The 19,407-nt window shown below is 36.4% G+C and overlaps 1 protein-coding gene and 1 long non-coding RNA gene across 3 annotated transcripts; one reads left to right on the top strand and one right to left on the bottom strand.

Annotated features, from left to right (window-relative positions):
- The first annotated feature begins 6,167 nt into the window (after positions 1-6,167).
- LOC118816614 lies at positions 6,168-17,878 on the top strand. Of its 2 annotated transcripts, XR_005007888.1 has the most exons (4): positions 6,168-6,412; positions 6,760-7,020; positions 13,092-13,224; positions 16,969-17,878. It is a non-coding gene; the product is annotated as an uncharacterized LOC118816614 (long non-coding RNA). The 2 variants fall into 2 exon arrangements; XR_005007887.1 differs by lacking the exon at positions 6,168-6,412 and having other exon boundaries at positions 6,695-7,020.
- On the bottom strand, positions 9,885-14,156 carry LOC118816611 (CD48 antigen-like). The gene is made up of 6 exons (XM_036583097.1): positions 14,047-14,156; positions 12,876-13,214; positions 11,602-11,892; positions 11,241-11,363; positions 11,047-11,117; positions 9,885-9,996 (listed from the first exon to the last, which is right to left on the bottom strand). Exons 1-6 carry the CDS (start codon positions 14,093-14,095, stop codon positions 9,925-9,927), a joined length of 945 nt encoding a protein of 314 aa, XP_036438990.1. The 5' UTR covers positions 14,096-14,156; the 3' UTR covers positions 9,885-9,924.
- Positions 17,879-19,407: the final 1,529 nt, after the last annotated feature.

Raw genomic sequence — 19,407 nt, 5'->3', positions numbered from 1 at the left:
CCACAGTTCAAAGGCATGCAGGCAGGCGAACTGGAGATGCTAAAAAGCGCCTAGGTGTGAATGTAGTGTGTGATTGTGTGTGTCTGTTTGTTTGCCCTGTGATGGACTGGGAACCTGTCCAGGGAGTTTCCTGCCTTCTGCCCAATCAGCGCTGGGATAGGCTCCAGCTCCCCCTGCGACCCAGAAGGATAAGCGGTTTAGAAAATGTATGTATATGTGTGTGTGTGTGTGTGTGTGAGTGAAGGAAAACGGGATCCAGCAACAATAATATACATCAACGAATATGATTTCAAAAGCATTAAAAATTAAATACATTAGTGTTAGTTATGTGCAAACTGCATGTATAAATCACTCAAATCACATCAGGATATTTAGTAGTCTCAAACCTCATCTTATAGGGTTTCTGGCACTACATAGCAAACTGTTATCAACAAAAAGTACAGAAACGTACAGACTTTCCTCAGCCTCACTTTAGAAAGTGTGGAGGCTGTTTTGTCTTTTAATGAAATGGGAAGTGATGAAGGTCCATGGTCTTCAGTTACCCAAGTGTCATCCAAGAAATAATGATATAGCTAATCAAGCATGTATTTTTGCTTCTGATGGAGCATTTAGCCTCCTGGAGGACGAAAGGTGTGTTCCACATGCAAATTAAACATGTTCATATGGCAGAGACTTGGATTTGGACAGTTCTGGTGCATAGGCCTACACTACAGCAGTGTTTCTCATTCTCATTCATTTCGGGAGGCTCCAGTGTTTCAACATTCCTCATTAAGGACTTAATATTTAGTAGTGCATGCTTTAAATTTGAGAAACCTTTCGATACAGCATAATGAATGGAGACTAATGAACCACGCGCATGAAAAAAAGCATCTGAGCATTTAGTTGATTTATTGTTAATCTTTATGTTTATTAATATTTATGTTCAAGTCATTTAGTAACTAACATTTTTACCTTTGCCTACACTTTTTAACAAGAACAATTCTATATAGTGCCAAAAAAGGTTTTAGGACTCCTCACCAGTGCAAAGTATTGACAATTCCTTTGTATCTGTCTGCTGAGCGTTTCTACTGTTTTTGCCTCTCTTGTGTTTTTAATCTTTTAAATAGACCTATCATATCATATAATCTACTAAAAATATTACCTCCTATGACCAGGCTGGAGTCAATTGTATTTAACATGCCCTCACAATTGACAGTGCTGTGCAGCACAGTGTGACAACATCTATTATTCTAGTCCAACTACAAAGAGATGAGGGACACACTGTTCAAGGCGGTGACTGTCTGTTTTGGGGTGCTTAAAATAATGTGAGGTTGAGCTATCTTCTTGATACGCCCCTGCACTCTTCCTGACATCATTTGGGCTGAACCTATCCTCAACCTAAATAAACGAATAATAATAATAATAAAAAACAAATGATTGAATATATAAGTATGCTTGATTATATCTACCATATTTGTACATTGCTTTGTAAAAGTGTCTCCTAAATGAATAAATGTAAGTTATTTTAGACACAGTGTTGTCAGGCTGATGTTAATTGGATGGACGGCCGTTCTAGACCTTTCCAGAACATCCAGATGGCCAGTCTGCCCATGCACTGCCTTTACTTACCCTTAAAGGACCATTTTAAAGGGTGAAAGTGATGTAATAAAGGGAACATGATTTGTCAGACTACACATAAATCATATGAATACTAAAATGAATCATACCAATATGACACATATGACCACTAATATGAATACAATTTCAAATTGCATTAGATTCGTATTAACCAAGCAAAAAGCGGAGCAGTAGCCTGAGTAAAGTAAATAACATTATACTGAGCCGTTGGTTAATAGAAATTACTGAAAATGTGTCATAATGCCTAATGTCATGATGGCTAACTAGAGTACATATAAAAAATAAAAAAAAAGCGTGTGACAAAAACCATCATGACATCAAACACTATTATCTATCATGACAATTCCTGGTAATGGTAACAGGGCACTGTTTACTGTTACTGTTTTACTAAACAAAATCGGTTATAATAACTCATGACAGTATCTTCCATGTTCATGTCAGTGTTAGGCAGCAGAGTTCAAGTAAAGTGTTACCAGCTACTGTTAGAAGCCTGTCATGATGACACATTAGTATGGATAATGGAGAAATGTCTAAGATTAAAAATCTAGTCTGAGTTTATGCAGGTACTAATCTTATCAGGCGGGCAAGTGGATCATGCAGGCAAGGCTTTCTGGCACAGCAGGAGGTTAAATGGACGTGTAGGTGGCTCAGCCTGTGAGCTCCTGACTCCTGTTTTCTGTAAATGACTTGTTGAGAAAGTGTTCAGTATGGGCTGAACATCAGGCTGGTATGTGCCTACGAGATGGAGCTCATAAACAGAGGTATACAGACTGGAACCACAAAAACCCAGTTAGAGGTGTGCATGCATTCAAACACATTTCCATTTAGCATAGAAAGCCACATTCAGTTTCTGCAGCAGACCCTCTCCATTCTGACCTATATAGAATAAACCACACTCAGTATCACTTTGACTCTGCAGAGAGCAATGTTATTGGAATTTATATATATTTTATAGCACCTGTAAGGCTTGAAATGCAGTTCTTTTCAGCCTATACTGTAGCGAATAATGCATCTCTTTCCATGCATTGCTGAAAAAAAATGCATGTTGATGCATGAATGAGTGTTTTTGCTCCACAGCATGTCATTGAGGGTTTGTTGGTGAAGGTGTTTGGGGTTTGAGACCACTGTGGTAAAGGTTGTCTCTGTTGTTCCCACACGCCTTAAAACTTTTTACACACATACGATCTTATCTCTCCACATTGTCTGTGTGAAATGAAATTAGTTAAATTTAATTTGTTGCATACATTTTTCCTACAAAAAAGAACACTTGACAGAGTTTCATGTAACTCAAACTTTTATTGCTTTGGAACCATAATAAAGTAAAATTACATTAATTTGTCCATATCAAACAGATCCTTAGCCACATCCACCTGCACAGAACATGTCAAAGTGCGCATCAATGCAAACGTAGCCATGATCAGTTCTATTACATGCATGACACAAAATGCTGTACACCATACCTGTATTTTGAATGATCAGTATCTCTGTATCAGCACTAGAGAAAAAATATTGGCAAACCTATTGGAAATCTTAAATTGATCTGCTTCCATTCTGGATTGTGAGAAATGCAACCAGCTTCTAAGACTGGAGGTGTGGAAAAATATCCCTATTTCAGAGCAAGTCTCCTGAAAATAAAGAAAGCTGTAATAAAGACAAAGGGTGGACTCACTAAATACTAAAAAAAGAACATTTTTGTTAATTATGTGTTTCCTGAATAACTTCATGGTTGTTTTGACTGAAAATTAAATTAATGGAGAGTGTTCTCTAGTTTTTGCACAGTACTGTACATTGTTGGTCCTCTGTTGCTGGTACTCTTGGAAACTGTAGCTCCTCTATTTAATGCACAGTTTTTTCAGCCATCTTGACCACTGGACTACTGCTTGCTAGATATTTTTGGTTGAAATTAGGGTTTTTACTCCAAAAACACTGCTGTGAATGATTCAGTCATACCATCACCACCCACACTGCTTTGCCACTATCATGTCAAGGTCACTGTCGCTGCTGTGCTAAGACGGGCCTACCATCCCAAAAAGAGCAACAGGTGAGTTACAAAGTGGTACATGGACAAAATTCTGGGTTTAAATAAAATAAAGATCATTGTGTAACCTGTGAATCTGAAGACAATGTATAAGGACCTAAGAATGAGGACTAATGAAGATTGGGTTTCATTCAGCAACTGTTCTTAAGAATATTCTGCCATGCACCAGTGTTTTCTTATTTGGGATTTGTTCTTAGGCAAGAAAAGAATCTACACACACTCAAGAGCACAAAGGTGTAAACAATTCTGCAGTTTGAGTGGATTATTTAAAAGTCTAACTTTAAAAAGGAATTCTATCGATTTTTAACAATTTATGCATAATTCAAAAATTACGATGAAAACAAAGCTATTCACAGTGGTTTGGTGTGAAATGCTCTGAGAAAGTAATTCAGGATTGTACGCAGTGGTGACAGAAACGAGACATCTAAACAAAGAGTTTAATGCCTCTAAAAGCTACTTTACAGAGGTTATTACATTAAATGGATATGAATACACTGCCCGATGTCTGGGGCAATGATTATAATAGTTTGGGATAAGATTTTAACCTAAAACGGATCTATAAAAAAGCTATTCATGCTGGAGAGGTACACGCAGAGTGTTGTAAGGGAAACTAGTACCCAAAGAAACATATTTTTTCAGATTGTCATTGTATTAGATCCAAAAATTCAGAAGACGGGTAGGTCCACTTGTGGTTTTGCATAGTAAATTAAATTTGCATCAAAGACATCATGATCCGTGGTTCCTATCAACACTACTATAGAGAAGTCAGAGTCAGTGAGTTTCTCTGTTTGACTTTGTTTACATCTAAAATTTAAATTAAATGGTGGAATTCTCCACAAAAATATTTGAAATCAGTTTTTTAGAGAAAGCTGAAGCTAATGTGGACTTTTGACTACGAATGCAGGTTAATACCAGAACCAGTATTGACCAATATTTGCTTAAAAAATTTGGGCATAGGACAGATGTTTTGATCTGACAGATATTTCAAATCAATATATGATGAAATATTTATTGTATCATGGTACAGCAGAAAGTTTTAGTCCTCAGGGCCGACCTGACAATCCACATTTTACCTCTAGGTGATGCTGAGCTATTGCGCTAAAAGACCTGCGTTTTAATGATTTCTTTCTGCATTTGTAGCCCTCTGCTAATATTTTTCTGTAACATATTTCAGGTGGATTTAGTCCCAATTTCTACATTTTATAAATGTTTATGTATCGGCATGGACAGATATATAAAATCAGTATCTGTTCACAATTCCCAAATCGCTGCATCCCTACTTTACACATGAACCAAAATGATGTCCTACCAGCCTAGACTAGCTTGCTCTGAAACTACTTTAGGAGTTGGCAGGGAGCAACTGTGAGCTTGCTGACAGTGACAGCTCTTTGGACTTGGATTTGGATACCACATGTAAATGCTACACGTAAAATCAACTCTAGACTTTGTGTCTGCTTACCTACAAGTGAAATAATGAGGATGTAGCACACGTCTGGCCACAGAACAGCTGATCAGCCACTCATCCAATTACTTTTGAGCACCTAAAAATAGGGAGGCTATGAATAAAAATGGTTGTAATTCCAACACCGTTTACCCAATTCGGATGTTACTACATTCAAATGAAAGCAGATAATCTGCACTTTGAGCTCACATTTGTTAATCAGTTTCAACTCCAAAACGCTGTGATAGACAGATAAAATAACAATAACTTTGCTGGCATCCAAATATTGATGGTCCTTGATTGATGTTACTGAGGTGCACCTCGTAATACCAACGTAATGTTTACTCTCAAGCATTTCATAGAAACTTCTGAAACTAATCACACTAATAATAGTCTTTGCACTAATGTTTGTTTATACCTCTATAATGACTTTGATGAGTATATGGGGGAGTGAGAGGTCAGTAAGGTAATGATTTGGGTGACAAACCTGTCCTTTGTTTATGTGTGTTTAATGCAAATATAGGTGGGTCAGTCATTATTGTTCTGATTCAGTGTTAAAAAGGAAAGAGATTTAGGTGTATTTATTCTGAGTACAGGTTTCTCCACATACTGAAAATAGTCTTATAATGAAGAAAATGAAATAGTTCTTGAGTTCAAAATGCCTTCAGTTGCTTTCATTCCAGAACAGACCTTCTGAACATCATTTGATAAACAAAACTAAAGCCAGAATCCTGCTTCCTTCTTCCTTCTGACCTCAGAAGGAAGGTCCTTCTTCCTACAAACTCCGCAGAGAGAGGTAGGTGACAGAGAATTTTCTACTTTTCTACTAATAACTACAGCCTGAGACTGACTATAACAATTAATTTGATCGATAATATGATATGCGGTTTATTTGGTGTATGTTAATACAGCTGTAAGTATTCTGACTCTGACTAAACCTCTCTATTGTATTGTGAGACAATTTATTATTACTGTAAAAACAGATTCTTATACTTTCATCTTGAATTTACTGAGTACGGGACTAAGGGTTGATTTTAAGTTGACTGATGGCATTTTCCTCTTTCACTAGGGAGGAGGAGACAAAAACTCAATCTCCATTCTGTAAACAGAGAGAAGGACGTACTGGTTTAAGCACAGCGCTGGTCTGCTGTACTACATATAATCTCAGTAGATGCAAGTATGAAGAAATGCTGACAAACACCTCAGAAATGCTGACAAATCAGTCTGGTCATTGTTTGACAGGTTTGGCTAACAGGCTAACAGGTGTCCTTGTTGAGTGACCTGGTAGGAGCTGAGTGGAGCTCAGTAAAGTGGAGGTAGGTGAAAGTTTTCAAATTTAGTGAATTAATTACTTTTTCTACATAATTAAATAGTTGAATGCTTCATTTTGACTGACTTTAACAATCATAAACAGGAAATATTTAGTCACAGTTAATGCTGATATCAATGTCTCCAAAGAATGAGCAGATTATCATTTGTTCAGATTATATAAAATTAATTTATAATGATTTTATACAGAGTGATGATGCAGATTGTGGTCTAACTGAAAATGGCATTTTAGGCTACTGTAAAAACAGAAGTTCCATCCTGAATTTGAGTTTAAAAGCGAAGACGAAGGTTTATTATAATGTTAGTGACGTTGTGATCCTACGTCACCATGTAGGAGGAGACATGCTGTACGTTTCTGTCGCCATTTCGAAGAAGCGCAGACAGTCATCGGTTGGAGCTCAGAGCTGATCTGCTGTACTGAACATAGTTTCAGTTCATAAAGAATGAAAAGATTGCTGACAAACTGCTGTTGGAAATGCCTGCAATTCCTTCTTCCACTAAAGAACTGGACACTGTCTGATGGATGTGGCTGACAGGCTGCTCTTGTTGTCTAAACTGAAGTGTGACGGAGCTGAGAGGAGCTCGATGAAGAGCGGTAGGACAACACATTCACTCAGATTAAAGACTGAAGATTAGAGATTAAAGAATGAGTAGTTCATCATTTTACTGAGATTTATACAGATTTTACTTACAGTAATATTTTACTATATTTACAGGTTCACTTTAAAATGGCATTTCAGATTACAGGTCAAATGATAAAAAGCAGGAAGTAACTCCAGTTGGTGTCCTTTAGGAAAGAAAGCTGACCTAGAAAAGTAAAACTGACTTTATTACTGAAGACTCAGTGTAGATTATTTTATTAGGAAGTGAAGGTTGTTTGATGGGAGTATTGATGTATTATTTGTTGTTTATCAGAGTATTTTAGTGACTGCTGTCTTTAATTCTGTGGTTTGTAGGAGGAATGATAATAATAGGTTAAATAAACTGATTAAACAGTAGATAAAGGTATTGATTTAAAAATGATAATCATGTTTTCTATATATGTGTCTGTAAAAAGTTTGCTTATCCCCTTAACATTCAATTGCTGAGAGTAAGAAAGGAGGGATGAAGTGTATTAGATTATTTTTCAGTTAAATTCACTAATAAATCAGCAGTCTATATAATGTAATAAACTGAGGAAGTCTGCTAAACATTTCTTGAAAAGACTAAATTGTAGTTTAGTGGTTGAAACAGTTCCAGTTTGTGAATCTATAAAGGATGAAGAGTTTCTAATTTTCTTAAGATTATCATGTGCACTACATGCTATTTCAGATATATAAGATTAATCACACACATATGTAGCTGGTCAGGGCACATAGTTAGCAAAGATGGAATAACATGTAAATCCTTCTGTTTCACTGTGTTGCATGCAGTGTTAATACTGCTTATTAATGCTCTTGATGCTCCACTAATTCTGCTGATCTACTCCTCCACTGCTTTGAAGGATAATTTTTGAAAAATGTAGAAAAGTACAATTTAAGACAGCACTGAAAGAGTTTTAGTGGTCACCTGAAAAGCTGAATGTAATTTAAAGTGTTGTGCATTCTCTATCCTCATGTGGGTTTTTTTAGTATGGAAACATATGAAACATTTGAACAGTAGAGGGCGATGTTGTTGTAGTTGTTGTGAAACGATTCAGGTTCATGTGCTGACTGTCAGCAGCCAACACCCACAGTAACAACAGGGAGGAGCAGATCTCTGTTAGTTAAACATGAACAAAACAAAGAAAAAAGGTCTTACTGAATGTATGTGCACCTTCCATTGAAATGAGTCAGAGGTTTAAATATTCTAGTAAATAAAGGTATATTAATTCTAAAGGTTTTGCTGGTCATAGAATAACAACTTTATTATCTATTTATCATTAGATAATTTCTACAGCATTAAATAGACCCTGATGTGTTTAAGCTTCGACTCTGTAGACTTTTACTGAAGATACAGAACACTAAATGCTCTGGACACACCTTGAAAATTGGGACGACTGAAACCTGAAGCTGCTTTGTTGTCGGTGGTTATCAGTAGCTCTAGTTCCTCAATGACCTCACTTTTTTTCCTAGCTAACTTTACACAATTCTAAATTATTTAAAAGTGTGCAAAAAAACAGTGCTTGAGTTGAGAGTTTACAACAAGTCTAACTAGTTAGATTCTACCCAAAGGCTTCGGCTTTGTCAGCTTGCAAATGAGCCGTTGACATGATAAAAAAAATCGTTGTTGCAAGTCCTGCAGTGCCACTATCCCATACCTTCACATTATCAAGTGAAATAAGATACAGTAATATAGTAATAAGAGTGGTTTTCATCAGGGGTCTGTCTCACAAAGCAAGTTAAACTCCATACAGGACTCCATACTGAGTTTCAGCTTCATGAAACCCAACAAATGAATCCGTGGTTTACTTGTTTTATGACATTTGTTGGCAACTTTGAGTAACACTTTAACGAAGAGCAGCGTTCGTAAAATACACCTACATAAGCCTTTAATGACAACTGACATAAACCTGTTTAGATATTTATAAAGGCTTATACCAACAAGCATCAGTTATAATGCTTATTGAGGTTCAGTGACAACAAAACTGACAAAAGCAGCTTATGTAGGTGTCATGTAGCCTTACAAATACTGCCGTTCAGTGAAGTGTTAACCCCCTTTCTCCAGGTTTAGATACACGGGCTGTGATTCTTCATGCATGTGCATAGCATGATCTTCATGATGTACAGCCATAGAAGAGCAACTTATTTAAAAAAAACATAGAAATTTACATAAATATGCAGAAAGTAAAGCATGTATATAACTGTTAAAAAGCCATGTTTTGCCAGTGCTACTGCATTAGTGCTTAGTGGAGTAGTAACTGCTTTCTAAGCTTCTTATGTATGTTGTATGTTTAGTTTTTTGTCTGCTAAAAGTATTTTGTTGTGATATTTTTCACATGACACCACAAAGAAAAAGTGAGGTCCACCTCTATCAGTTCCTGATTGGCCCTGATTGTTTCCAAAGCTGTTTGATCAGATATCCCTGGAGCAGGTTAGGGGTCCAGCATGAGTTGCTATGGTGACGTATCCTGGTAAAAAGTGATCACAGCATAAGATCCAGGATTGGATCGGACTAAGATTAAAGTTAACTGGCTAAGTGAGAAATTCTGCCTGGTGAGACAGACCCCAGGTGTTCAAGATGGTGAATAATAAAACCATGATTAAACTGCTGCAAGTCTTGACAGGACTGACTGTAACGTCATAAAAATAAAACATACAATAAAAAATAAATTAAATCATATAAAAAATATGTAATAGAAAAGACTGAAATACCATTTTATAGCAGTTCAGAATGAAATGCATTTTACACACAGCAATAGACTGATTGTTAATATTTCTGACCAGTTCTAAACAACACACTGAATACTGACCAAAACAGGGCAGTGGTGAACTAAGAAGTAGAAATGTAATGAAAAAGGATTTACTGCTACTGAAATGAGTTACGTCCTGACAGTTGAGTACAGCACAGAGTCACTCTGGTCCTGAACTTCTGTTACTGCAGCTCTGTTTACCTGTAAAACACAGCAGAACATTTCAGTAATTTCAGCTCTTTAATACTGTTAAAATATACAGCGAGGGTCCAAAAGTCTTCATCAAAAGTCTATTGAAAATTGGTAAGTTCGAGAAGTGCTGCTACCTTGAACAGAGGAGCTACATTAGGTTTGCTAGCATGCTAACAGCTCTGCCCCCTGCAGAATATGGCTTGGTAGCGAACTGATCCTAAAATGGCTAAAATTTAGAGGATATAAAGTCGAGTGACTGATGTTGGAGTGAAAGTGAAATCAAGCGTGTCCTGTGGTGTGTGCGAAGTATGTGCGATTCTGATATGTGTAGCTCTATCATGCTTAGTTTTTCAGAGGTTTTTCTGCCTCTGATTTGCCCCTTTTTTTCTGTTCTGTGCCATACCAGTGAGCTGCCACACCACTGTGGAATTCATGTCACTGGTATTAAAGCAAAAAGAGGCCTACCAAATACTAAATTCTGAAGTGTTAAAATGTCAAAGATTCTACTCTACATTCAGGTTGTTATGCTGGTAATATAATTTGTAATGACACATTTAGTATTTAATTGGAAAAGAAAGCAACAGAGCAGCATTTTCACTAGTGCTCTCAGACTTTTGGACCCTGCTGTACAGTCCTTCCATTTTGTGCCTTTGACGGTGCATGGACAATCTTTCATAATAATGAAAGCACGATATCTAGATCTAAAGTTGTTAATATTTCACAAGTCTCAACAAGTCTGTTAAAATAAGATCTTTAAAAATTATGCTAACATTTATGCACACATGCTAATGCTCTGAGTCACATACTAAAAGTTTGTTTTGTGATTTAAGTTCCCAACAGATTAACATGAATAGTCACCAAAGATTAAACTATTTCAACATGAAAATTAATTTAAAGAGAACTATTCCTATTCTAGTCCTGTTCCATTTCAGGTGTGGAAGCTATTGCTCAAGTCTGAAGTTCAGTAGATGAACACAAATGTCCCCATGCTCATATGGTATGTGTAACCACAGCACAATAACCAAAAAGGATTAACTATTAAGTCTGTAATGAACTTACCTCACAAGCTTCTTTTGAATTTTGAGGTTTAGTTTTAACTACAGCATAATTCAGCTCAGCATCTTCAAGAACTACAAACACAAAAACACAGAACAGTGTATTACAGAAGTGCAGTAAAAAAACTTGTTTCACGTACAAAATCACAAATAATGAAAATCAGTGGATGTAGCAAATTGAGAAGATGTATTTCTTGCCTTGTTGCTTTGACTTCTTTTTCCAGACCCACACACATAATATCAATGATAGAGCAACAATCAGAACAGGTATCAGAACAACAACCAGCGACTTCCTACGAACCTCCTCATTTGGATCTTTAACTGTAAAGGAGTAATAATAATAATAATAATAATAATAATAATAATACAATTGTTCCAAAATATAAAAAAAACAACAGAGACAACTATTTTTAGTATCATGCTGTATCTGCATCAGTAGAGCATCAGAGGATCCAGTGAAGTGCTTAACTGCTTCTTTCTGTAAGCAACTCTGACTATATTCACAATACAGTTAGCATCAAATTAGACACAAGATCAAAGTGATAATGGTAACACTTACCTGTGTTAATATAGCAGATATTTGTAATGTTGAGCTGGGTTGTCTGATTGCTAACTGGATTATCAGCTACACAGGTGTAAGTAGAACAGTTTAGGTTGGTTATATTCAGAGGAAGATAAAGATGTTCACTGGAATCTGAGCTACTATTGCGGGAGATTCTCTCTTTCTCTTCATACCAGGACAAACTCACATCCTTCCCATTCTCCACAGAGCACAGAGGAGAACACGACTCTCTGGGATTCACTGAGCACTTTTCAGATTGATTTCTTATGGTTGGCTTTGATACTGGAGCTATACAATACAAAATAATACAACAAAACAGATGAGACATTCACTGAATCTTTGAACTCATAATCATTGAACAAAACAACCAAAAATATATATCAAATTACTATTAACTATTAACTGTTACACTATGATAATGTTAACGGAAATGTGTTTGCTTTGTCTGTTTGGCTGCTATGGAGAAAATCCGGTGTCTGATCTTATGCTGCAACTGCAGTTTGCAAAATTCAGACGTTTCACCACATCTGATATCTACTGTATATAAACAGCACATCTGAGCCGTGTGCAGAATCTCTTTATCTCGTTATCTCTTTAATTTAAATCCTGAATTTAGTCTTTCCAAAATTAGATAGGCCGAGACATTACCCAAGAGAAAAACTTCATCACAATGAGACAATGTCGGTCTACTAACAGAGATATTTTGCGTATTTTTCATGTTTTATATTAATCAAAACACTTCCATTTGGTTTATACATCATAATTTAACAATATTGAGCATATTCATTATTTTAATGTATAAAAGTCTTCCAACTAACACTAAATCTAAATCTAACTAAATCTAACACTGAACCTAATCCCAATCCCAACCTAAACTTCAAACCTAACATTAACCCTGACACTGTTGATATTCCATTGTTTCACCACATTGTTTCTTTACAACTTTGAGACTCTGTAGATGATCAATACAGGACAAATAAAAAATAAAGTGTGACCACATATTCGGTACTGTTAGTTCAAAATCACTTTAGCCTAGTCGCAATAAGTTGCCTATCATACGAAATGTAGTTACTGGACATGAAAATGTGCAACTGAAAATGTAATAAAACCTACATAAAATAATAATAAAAAATTAAAATCCTGTTCCGGTGCTGCAGCTGCTTCAATTGGTGCAGTTCATGCTATTTGTTCAATCTGAGCCCAGTTCTTCTTATTCATGTTCTACCTGTTTCTACAGGAACTATAAAGGTGAAAATATAATATTTACTCACCATAAACATCAACACTGAAACTCCAGACTGAGATACTTCCTGTAATGATGTGTAATTTATAAACTCCAGAATCTTCTCTGCTGATGTTTGTGATGGTTAAAGATCCACTGTTTCTGTTCAGCTGCAGTCTGTCTCTGAATCTCTCACTGTCATAGTCTGTATTAGTCTCCCCTTTAAACACCAGACTGTCCACTATCTTTATATCTGCATTTTTAGGTCCATAAAACCACAGAATCTTTGCATCACTCTGAACTCCAGTTAATCCAGTATGGATGGTTACAGTGTTTCCCTCCAGCTCCTGCAGTCTGATAACCTCTTCTCCAGCTGAGCACAACAGACCTGAAACAATGTAAGTAGAAATTATTAGTCTATATACACTCACATACATATTCCTTGTCAGTTCATCTCTGAAGCCACTTTCTCAGATGAATAAAAAAGTGACTGAACTTGGACTACAACAGGTCTTTTCTGCAGCACTCTGTTTGAATTTAATTCACATTAGGTACAAGTTCAGCAGACTACTTGCTGTGTGTCTGCTATGAAGGAAGAACACTGCTCTACTTTACTTATTAAAATTAGCAGCCATGTACTTTAAGGGAATACTCAAACATTAACAAAACTTGCGAAAGAAATACCGACAACGAGACACCTAATGTAAAAACTAATGTAATTAAACTATTATAAAAGTGAAAAAAAACATTTTGTTAGAATAAATGTATTTTTGAGGTCATATGATACTAAAACATCTTGTATAGTGTGCATCCAATACCACAACATCACACTTTTTGCATGTCATGTCTCACATGATTTAAAATAAATTGCATACTTTATATATACATGTAAATGATTATAGCAAACATCTTTCTATCACTCTACACAAGCTTAGTGACCTCACTACTGCTTAAAGCTACATCCAACACACTTTATATACAGATCTATCACTGATATGACTGTATTTCACATTGATAGATCATCATCTAATACAGATACACCTACTTTCGGTTCTGCTCTACTGTATAAAACACATCAACACTCACAGTGACACTGTTTTCTATTAAACACAGAGCAGTAACAGTAAAGACGATCTCTATCAGTGTTCAGTCTGGACTGACTGCACTGTAAGTTCAGAGCTCTTTATTTTCCTGGAATAGTTTGAGGAAAACAGACTTACAGTAAAGCAGGTGAAGCAGAGCTGGATGAATCCTGTATTCTGAGAACATTTTAACCAGCCATTCTAATCAACCAGCTTCATCAACTAACTCTTCAACTCCATCGTCAGTTTTCTTCTCAGCTTCATAGAAAACAAAAGAAAAACACACAGAGCTGATGCGCTCGTGCTGGGCTGGGCTAGGCTGGGCATGCCCATCATGCATTGCGTGAAAAGCTGTCATGAATTTAAACTGGCTGTTTCACCATCTTACAAACTAGAATCATAACAATATCAGCTGAGATGACTCTTTTAAATGAGGTTTAAAAACTATGTATTAAATATAGGTTAACTATATTTAATATAGCTGCCTGTTTTTATACTGATAGATTACAGTGAAGGGTTATAAATGATCTTCTGTAAACATGAATTTGTTTCTCTGAATGCATTGTATACATAGTAAACACTCTAAATTCACTGCATGTGTGTATATTTTTTAAAGTTGTTTGTAACTCTCTGTCTTGGCAGTAAGTTGTGTTTTAGCTGTTAAAAACACTATATTACATTAGAATAAACACAAATAAAGCTATTGACATCATGGTTAAAGGAATGCAGTTAAATGAATAATTACTAACCCTGATCCTGTAGATCTACCTTCTTGCAGCTTCTAGTTCCAACTACAATCTGCCACACCTGCTCCTTCTCTTCAGAAGTACTAGATTGGCTGGATCAGATGCATTAGTGTTATATAAGGAAGAGGCAGCATTTTAGATACAGGTTGGAAATAAATTCTGCAGGAAAGTAGATCTCCGGGAGGAGAGCTGGTGACCACTGAGGTACAAGAACACAGGTTTGGTTCCCGACTTCTTGCTGATCTCCAGTCATTGTATGGACTTATTAAATCCCATCATCATCATCACCTGACCTAATGTAATGAACGATTGATCAGCTGAAGCAGATATTGGATGGTAACTGTAAATACTGGACTTCCTCCAGAAGAGATTTAGAAATGGTTAAACCAGCGCACTTTAAGTGTTTATTTGTTCATGTTGTGTTTATCGTAATGTTAAACTAATTGGCTTTACTTTTCATTTTCTCAGATTAGGACCTCTTTAAAAGATTACAGGTTTGTTTTTTTTTGTTTTTTTTTGTTTTTTTTTGCTTACATGTGCCATAGTAATTTACACTTATAGACTTAGATCCACAATGCTGCTGGCTTCTGTATGGTGAATTATTGGGCAAACGTTCCAATAATAATAATAATAATAATAATAATAATAAGTAGAAAAATAAGAATTTCTATTTATGAAGCATCTTTCATAAACCAAAGTATACTTTACAATGGAAGTAATAAATATACACAAATAAAAACAACAGGAGAAAAACAGTAAAACTGTACATATAAAAGAAGAAAAAATAAAATAAAACAGTATATAGAAATAAACATAAACAGTAGGAGACAAACTATTTGAAATGTTTTGTTGTTTCAGCCTAAATCACTGTGCATGTTTTATTTTTAAGTCAAAAACATAAAACACTATTAAGAACAGCTGTGAGTGGCACAGCTGCTTGTATCTGTGGCTACAGTTCCTGAGAGCAACCCTGAGGTTGTTTTCAGCATGTGTTCAGTCGAACTCAGGCAGTCATTATATTTCATGCTGAAGGCATTGCCTGAATACATTGGAAACTGTATAAAGGAGAACCTTTGTTTAACTGTTATTTCTTTTTTCTCACACTCTCACAAGCTAAATTTTCCAATGTATACTGAAAAAGTGGAATCTACCTTTCTCTTGATCAATCAAAATTAAAATGATCAGACTAATCTAATCTCTAATGTATTGTGAAGAACTTTACTTTCACTGACCTGATGAAAAGGTTTTAGATACACTGGGGCCTCATTTTAAGCTGAAACCCACCACTTCCGTTTTAATGTGTGAGTCTGGGGGGCTGCTAACTGCTGCCACTGTGACTAGAGTGCACCAACCACAGACAGTTCATTTATTTAACTTCCAGTCAAAGTGATCATTAAGTACAATTTATTCACTTATATTTGTAATTTATATACAGCAATCAGGTATAACATTATGACCACCTCCTTGTTTTACACTCACTGTCCACTCACTATATAGGTGCACTTTGTAGTTCTACAATTACAGACTGTAGTCCATCTGTTTCTCTGCATGCTTTGTTAGCCCCCTTTTACCCTGTTCTTCAGTGGTCAGGACCCCCATGGACCCTCACAGAGCAGGTACTATTTGAGTGGTGGATCATTCGCAGCACTGCAGTAACACAGACGTAGTGGTGGTGTGTTAGTGTGTGTTGCGCTGGACTGAGTGGATAAGACACTGCAGTGCTGCTGCTGATATATATACATGTGTGTGACTTTTGCACACTATGTATACACCATGTTGCCATGTTATGGTTTTTTCAACCTGCAGATTTGTGACCCTACAGCAGTCAATTTTTTTTTTAATGTTCCTTAATGTTCACTGTTCTCAGCTTTGAATAACAGCCAATCAGGCATCTGCATGACTACAACACTCTAAAAGCTTCTGCATAAAGCCTGAATAATAAAAGGCTGCTGAATTGATTGTAAAGATTAATATAAATTATTGGCAGTTGCTATTCAAATTTGAAACCACTGTTCAAATTTGGTCACTCATGATAGTGCTATCATGTAACTATATACATATGCAAAACCCTCAGAATGTACTGTACACTAGACCAGCTCTAGTGAATTTCACTGAAGAGTTTTTTTCTCAGTGTGTTGGAGGGTTTAAAGCATCCTCCCTCCATTTACCATCGTCCATAGATCAATACATTATCACATGCTTCTGTGATCTAATGAGCTGCTGCCCTGAGAACCATAATGGAACATGAACATTGTGTGGTTTGTTTATTCATCCATCATCACTTATTCACTATTTGTTGTTGTTCTTTCCACAGAGTGAGTTCAAAACACAGTGAAAATGAAATGAATAATCAGCTATTAAACAAGAGCTGCAGTTACATGAAGCTACTGGTTTTCTAAAAACACAGCATCTGTTTGGCATTCCAGGCAGCACGGTGGCGCAGTGGGTAGTGCTGTCGCCTCACAGCAAGAAAGGCCTGGGTTTGACTCCCAACCTTGTGACCGGGGTCCTTTCAGTATGGATTTTGCATGTCCTCCCTCTCTGCGTGGGTTTCCTCCAGGTTCTCTAGTTTCCTCCCACAGTCCAAAGACATGCAGTCACGCCAATTGTACATGCTAAATTGCCCCTAGGTGTGAGTGTGGGTGTAACTGTATATGTCTGTCTGTCTGCCCTGTGATGGACTGGTGACCTGTCCAGTGTGTGTCCTATATTTGTCTCATATATTTTTGTTGTAGTCACTGAAACCCTTACTATTTTAGCTGTTTTTGTAACTGATTAGTTCTTCAGTGAGATGTATAGTCATTTTAGTTGTATCTTAGTTTATCATAGAACTAACCTGCTGTTCATTGTTTTATTTGCAGGTCAGTTATCACTTACATTTAATTCTTGTGCAAAACTAAATATTAATGATTATTTTACTGTCTAGTTCCTTATTTTCAGCTATTTGTTCTCTATTTTGTGGTTTGGTTGTTGTCATCAGTTTCGGGGGAATCACCACAAAGAACACAGCAGAAATAAGAAAAGCAGAAATAATCAGAGAACACCAGAATAGATCTTTTCAGCTTTTGAAAAAAGGGAAGGAAGGATTTCGTGGGGGGTGGGGGGGTTAAGCCAACGCTTATGCCAAGCCACACCTCATGAGTGCTAAACTACATCGTCTGCATCAAAGGTTCAAAACTGTTTGATAATTGTAAATATTGAAATAAAAGAGTTTTGAAAAAGTGTTCAAGTGGTTTTTCTTTGTGTTGCACCACAGAAAACAGTACAGCATCATTTTCACATTCAGTCTTTCATGAAAAAGGGAAAAAAACAATCACAAACAACAGCTCTCCTCTAGCCATGTGCACTGTTACTCACTTCCACATGAGTCACGTCACAGTCAGTTGATGAATAAGTGAAAGAAAACCCAGTAATAAACCTGTTATATTGTCATAATGGTGAATGTCCCATTCCTTAAGTTTGGAATATTCCTGCTCTTCCACTGTGTTCTACTGTTATTTACTTAGATAAGACGTGTCTGTCTGGATAAATTGAACTACCTTTCTTAGAATGTCTCTGTTATCTGTCCATCTTTTCAGTGCACTGTAATGCTTACAGCATCCAGACTTCACCCACATACCACAGAGTTTAGTGCTGCTTCATTTTGAAAGAATAAGTCAGAATAAGCCAAAATACAGTATATCTTCATATAATCTGCTTATTTGGGTTGTGACAGCAGACAGCACTGAGTTCATCATTGACCCCCGACCACCCCCCAAATTAAAATCTTGATTGATTTCCAGACTGAATCCTTCATGAAGCTTCTTCCTACCAACTATTTTATCTGAAGCTACTCCCTCAAAATACATAAGCTCACTCAGTTTCCTAAAAAACATTCCCTAAAGATTTTTCTCATATTGACTCACAATATGATAATAGTGAAGATATACTATGTAACATCACATATGGAGAAACCAAAACATTTTTAAAAATCAAACGTAAGTTCTTTTTTAGACTGTTCAGCTCAGCTGTTGCTCAGTTGCCATGTCACATAGTCTCTAGACTCATGTCTGCATGTGGTCGTAAGCAAACACTAGCCGCAAACATTTGGATTTGCTTCTATTTCTTCTGAGTAAACAGGAAACTGTCTTGGCATCCTATTACAGTACCACGCTCGAATTCAGTGAGCTCTTTAGAACGACTCATTCTTTCGCAAATGTTTGTAAAGGCAGACTGCATGGCTAGGTGCTTGATTATATACACCTAAATTCAATGATTAAGCAGTGTGTCCCAATACTTTGGTCCATATATTATGCCTTTCATTCTTATCAAGAGCACAAATTAAGACTCACAAGACTATGAAATCATACTCCACACTTCAGATGTCCAATTTTGATGTTGGTGTTGAAATTTTCTTCTTTTTTATCTGTTTAATTTTCTCAGTAACAGCTTCTTGACAGCTTCTTGACAGCTATACATCCATTCAGATGGTTTTGGTGGTCTTCCATGTCAAGCATGGCTGTTACCAATTTTCTCTGTATCTATTTATAGTTTTGAACTTGTTTTTTTTTTTCATTTCATTGTTTTTACTTTCCTTTTTTAATGAAAATGGACTGTCTTATCTCTCTCTCGTGGGTAACACTTCCTGCATGACTGATTGTGAAAGCATCTCTTTCAGTTCTCATCGTCACACACTGAACTCTCATCACGTGAGTGAGTGAACAGTGAAGAGCTCTGAACCTGCATCAGTTACAGCTTCATTTAGCTCCATGGA

The sequence above is a fragment of the Colossoma macropomum genome, unplaced genomic scaffold, assembly GCF_904425465.1.
Source record: "Colossoma macropomum unplaced genomic scaffold, Colossoma_macropomum, whole genome shotgun sequence".
In the NCBI taxonomy this organism is placed as follows: domain Eukaryota; kingdom Metazoa; phylum Chordata; class Actinopteri; order Characiformes; family Serrasalmidae; genus Colossoma; species Colossoma macropomum.
The sequence above is the reverse complement of the archived record's forward strand: the minus strand, read 5'-3'. Positions and strand labels throughout refer to the sequence as shown.